We start from the raw sequence: 5,000 nt of genomic DNA, 5'->3' as shown, positions 1-5,000 counted from the left end.
CGCCAAGAGCCCCAAGAAGGTGAAGAAGCCCGCCGCAGCGGCCAAGAAGGCAGCCAAGAGCCCCAAGAAGGCTACAAAGGCAGCCAAGCCCAAAGCCGCCAAGCCCAAGGCAGCCAAGGCCAAGAAGGCAGCCCCCAAGAAGAAGTAAACCTATTACAAACAGTGTTCTACTCGATACATGTTGTACCACAAAAGGCTCTTTTAAGAGCCACCCACCTCTTTCCATAGAAAGCGCATTGATTTCCATGTACTACCTGTCGTGGAAAAGAAATTACGCACACTAGGCTACTTTTACGCACACAACATTGTCCCACTCTGGGTGTGTGCGAAGGGAGAGGCATATAATAGAGGGCCAAAATGGCTCAGAAATTCGACCTCACGAGTGCACCCTCACCAGCCATTTTTATATATGAGCCACTGGGCTATTCCCGTTCAGAGGCAGGCTGCTGTGATGTGTTACAAGTGCCATGTAATAACAATAACAATACTATAGTGGCTTCGAATTGAAACTCACGAGTGCACCCTCAACAGCCATTTTTATATATGAGCCACTGGGCTATTCCCGTTCAGAGGCAGGCTGCTGTGATGTGTTACAAGTGCCATGTAATAACAATAACAATACTATAGTGGCTTCGATTTCAAACTCAAGAGTGCACCCTCACCAGCTGTTTGTTTCCCATTTGGAGAGAAATAATGTGTGGATGTCATTTCGGACATTTTGGCGCTCACGCGAAATGACACAAAGTAACAAAGTCGGAGGGAAACAAAGTAGCCTCTCACTCGCTGCCTGTGGGTGGGAACCGGCTTAGGGCTGTCTGTCTGTCCATCTGTCTGTCCCTCGCTCCAATTGGATAAGGCCACACCGGCCCGGTGGCCAATCGTTGCCTCTTGTGGCGAGGTATATGTACGGCTCTCGAAGTGGCGAGCGGCTCATTCAGACTTTCTGTGACTTTCTCAAGCTACCAATATGAGCGGAAGAGGCAAAACCGGAGGCAAGGCCAGGGCGAAGGCAAAGACCCGTTCATCCCGTGCTGGCCTCCAGTTCCCCGTGGGCCGTGTGCACAGGCTGCTGCGCAAAGGCAACTACGCCGAGCGTGTGGGCGCTGGCGCACCAGTCTACCTGGCCGCCGTACTCGAGTACCTGACTGCTGAGATCCTGGAGTTGGCCGGCAACGCTGCCCGTGACAACAAGAAGACTCGTATCATCCCCCGTCACCTGCAACTGGCCGTCCGTAACGACGAGGAGCTGAACAAACTGCTCGGCGGTGTGACCATCGCTCAGGGTGGTGTGCTGCCCAACATCCAGGCAGTCCTACTCCCCAAGAAGACCGAGAAGGCAGTCAAAGCCAAGTAAATTCGCTACTGCGACTTCAACTTGACTACTCAACCCCCAAAGGCTCTTTTAAGAGCCAACCACCTAGCTCTCCAAAAGCGCAAAGTACCTTTCTATGACCGCAATACATTGAGTGGGTGTATACACAACTATTTCGACATTCTGTGCCCACATGAGGCCTTGCATGAACAACAACACCTACTTGGCCTCATTTGCCATAGCAGGCTAGCATTAGATGATACGTGCCTATAAGCTGTCACTCTTGACTTTGGCGACTATTATTGCGCGTAAAGGGCCGGCGGCGTCCTATTGCGCGCGCACCGGGAGTTTGAGTTTTGGAGAGGCCGGGCCTCCCGTCCAATGGCCAACGGAGGAGGCCTGCGAAACGGGCCAATCGGGGTGGTGGGGAGATGGTGTCCAATCAGCAGGCGCCACTGCCGGCTTTATAAACTTCACATAGGCATTTCGAGGCTATACTCCCGACTGTCAGAGCAGCGCCATGGCCAGAACCAAGCAAACCGCTCGCAAATCCACCGGTGGCAAAGCCCCCAGGAAGCAGCTCGCCACTAAGGCTGCTCGCAAGAGTGCCCCGGCCACCGGCGGTGTGAAGAAGCCTCACCGTTACAGGCCCGGCACCGTGGCTCTGAGAGAGATCCGTCGTTACCAGAAGTCCACTGAGCTACTCATCCGCAAGCTGCCCTTCCAGCGCCTGGTGCGAGAAATCGCCCAGGACTTCAAGACCGACCTGCGCTTCCAGAGCTCCGCCGTGATGGCCCTACAGGAGGCTAGCGAGGCTTACCTGGTCGGCCTGTTCGAGGACACCAACCTGTGCGCCATCCACGCCAAGCGGGTGACCATCATGCCCAAGGACATCCAGCTGGCCCGCCGTATTCGCGGAGAGCGCGCATAAATGAGGATGACCTGAACTCGAATATCCCCCAAAGGCTCTTTTAAGAGCCACCTCCATATTTCCATCAAAAAGGCACAATTGTTCCATGTATACACGCACCTCTACATTAGCCACCATGTATGTTGTTCACTAACACGTCTAAAAGCTACGTATTGCACCTTTTTAGTTGCCTGAAGTCTAGCTTCAATGTTTGTGTGTGTGTATATACACAACCATCTGGCATCATCCACTTCCTTTGAACTATATAGTAACACAGTAAAATGCTTTACAAAGGAGGGGAAAAAGAAACGAGTGATAATATAGGCCGAATAGTAACAAGAATTGTGTTCAGATGAATAATTGACACTATTAGTTGTGTGTAATAATAGCCTTGCATGCAGTCCAGAAAAAACATTGCATGCCAACTTACTTTGAAAGTCCCATGTTGCAGTGCTGCTGAGAGACTCATGCAGAGGCCCAAACTTTACAATGGAGCACGGAGGCCATCTTGTGGTTAAATGTGGGTACTGCACCTCATGGTGAGTCCCTTTCAGCATTTGCTCTTTAGGCCAGCGTTTCCCAAACGCGGTCCTGGGGTCCACAAGGGGTGCGCGTTTTGCGTTTTGCCCTAGCACTCCACAACTGATTCTAATACTCCCAGCTTGATGATGATGAGTTGATTATTTGAATCAGCTGTGTAGTGCTAGGGCAAAAACTCCCAAAATGTGGCCCGAGTTTGGGAAACCCTGCTTTAGGCTAATACTAGCCTATTAGGATGACTTGGTTCGATCGCTTTAATGGCAACTGCTGAACTCTGGTTTCACTAATTACTTGTCCCAGGTCACCATTATGAATCCAATAGCAAAACAAATGTTTCAAAATAGCTCAATAGTGAAAAAAGGCCAGGAAATGATGGGTTCTCAGCAATATTTCACCAACAACCAATCACTATTCACGCATAGACATTAGGATCATCAACAAATATTCCTAAGTCATACTACAAAAGGGTTGTAACGAAATGGATTTGTCTGTTCAATGCAAGTTCAACGTCAAAGAAAAAGTGCATCACCACAACAAACGTGTCTTTAGATACACTGTAAAAAATGACTTTGTGGAATGTACTCAAGCTATTACAGTCAACAAAAGCACACGTCATATTGTTGAGTAGATCTTTTTGCTTGTTTTTATGAGTAGATAAGCTTGAGTAAGTTGAGTTGATGTGGTCCAATACATTGAGTAAAGATGATAGAGACGTAAAAAGGATTATATTACGTTGATTCGACTCAAATAGACATTGTGTTATTTTACCTGAATGATTCATCCTATTATGTATTTAGACCAACTTACTTTGGATTCACTCAATCACATCCCTTAAGAGAAAAGGTATCCGGACACCGGGAATCCATTTATTTAAACATCAACGGTTTGCAAAACATCTGTTATTATGAGTTGACAAATTACGTAATTGCAATCAACACTGCAGGTAAATCATGATTGCTGCAGGTAGGCAACACCGTAGAAATAGGAACTACAACACTAACAACAAGTGACATTTACTCCTGATGTACTGACTGACCTGTTGCAACCTCTACAACCACTGTGCTTATTATTTGACCCTGCTGGTCATCTATGAACGTTTGAACATCTTGGAGAAAAATGTGTGAAACCACTGCCTATATGAGGAGCTGTCGTTGTTTGTTTTATTACCACATACTTATGGAAATTGCACCGGTTGAGAGATGATGGCTCTCTTGTGCCTACGGTGAAGGGTACTTCTGATCCAGCAGGTGGTGCTAAGATCCCTCCCTATATGACTTGAATGATGAGTTGATTTATTCCTTATAGCTCCTAATGATTTTAAGGCCAGTGTTGGCAAACATTACTTGTGCTCCAGCAGGTGGCCATGACATCCCTCCCTATATGACTTGACTGACCAGTTAGTTGATGGACTCCTTATAGCTCCTAAATTTAATGATTTTAAGGCCAGTGTTGGCAAACATGACTTCTGCTCCAGCAGGTGGCCATGAAATCCCCCCCTATATGACTTGACTGACCAGGTAGTTGATGGACTCCTTATAGCTCTTAATGATCTCAAGTGTCTGTGTTTTTATGTGGTTAGGAGTTTTGCTCACTGCGTGTCCCCCTTCCATTTCAGTGTTTCCCAACTCCAGCGGTAGAGTAGGCTACCCCCAACAGGACCCATTTTTCTTGTAGGCCTGGACAGCCACAGCTGATTGAACAACCTGTCACCTAAATTACCAAGTCCTCAATGAGTAGAATCAGGTGCAACAACAACAACAACAACAACAACAACAACAACAATATGAGGAGAGGGACACAGTGTACTAGCTGATCTCCCAGTTGTCACAGTTTGGCCTTGTGTTCCACATAGCCTATATCAGTATTTGAGTATGTTTCCCGCGCACTTTAGTTGCTTTCACGTCATCTTTGAAATCGCTCCTCCCTAGTCCCCTAGAACGAGCGCCCTCCCCTTTGCAACGCCTCCGAACATATAACAGAGGCGCGCTTTCTGTGCCGCCGGCCTCAATCAGGTCGACCAAACGCAGATAATAGCGCACCGCGCACCGGCGCTGAAATCATTCATTCACTTGAACTCAACTAGCGAACACACCATGTCCGGAAGAGGCAAAGGCGGCAAGGGACTCGGAAAAGGAGGCGCCAAGCGTCACCGCAAAGTTCTCCGCGATAACATCCAGGGAATCACCAAACCCGCTATCCGCCGTCTGGCTCGCCGCGGCGGCGTGAAGCGTATTTCCG

The 5,000-nt window shown here is 48.3% G+C and overlaps 3 protein-coding genes across 3 annotated transcripts in view; all 3 read left to right on the top strand.

Moving 5' to 3' along the window:
* LOC311113308 (histone H1-like) overlaps positions 1–148 on the top strand; it is a gene marked incomplete at both ends in the record, with an annotated part of 624 nt that extends 476 nt beyond the window's left edge. The window contains one exon of the mRNA XM_084156525.1: positions 1–148. This exon is cut by the window's left edge and continues 476 nt beyond it. Coding sequence (XP_084012651.1) covers positions 1–148 — 148 coding nt within the window.
* Positions 149–967: 819 nt separating this feature from the next.
* Positions 968–1,354, top strand: LOC311113298 (histone H2A; the record flags this gene model as incomplete). Its single annotated transcript, XM_084156516.1, has 1 exon — positions 968–1,354. The coding sequence occupies one exon, from the start codon at positions 968–970 to the stop codon at positions 1,352–1,354; it is 387 nt and encodes a 128-aa protein (XP_084012642.1).
* A 3,501-nt stretch (positions 1,355–4,855) lies between these two features.
* LOC311113282 (histone H4) overlaps positions 4,856–5,000 on the top strand; it is a gene marked incomplete at both ends in the record, with an annotated part of 312 nt that continues 167 nt past the window's right edge. Inside the window, one exon of the mRNA XM_084156501.1 lies at positions 4,856–5,000. This exon is cut by the window's right edge and continues 167 nt beyond it. Within this exon, the coding sequence (XP_084012627.1) occupies positions 4,856–5,000 (145 nt within the window).

The sequence above is a fragment of the Coregonus lavaretus genome (genome assembly GCF_964263955.1).
Source record: "Coregonus lavaretus genome assembly, chromosome: 40".
Lineage (NCBI taxonomy): Eukaryota > Metazoa > Chordata > Actinopteri > Salmoniformes > Salmonidae > Coregonus > Coregonus lavaretus.
This window is presented reverse-complemented; position numbering and strand designations above follow the sequence as displayed.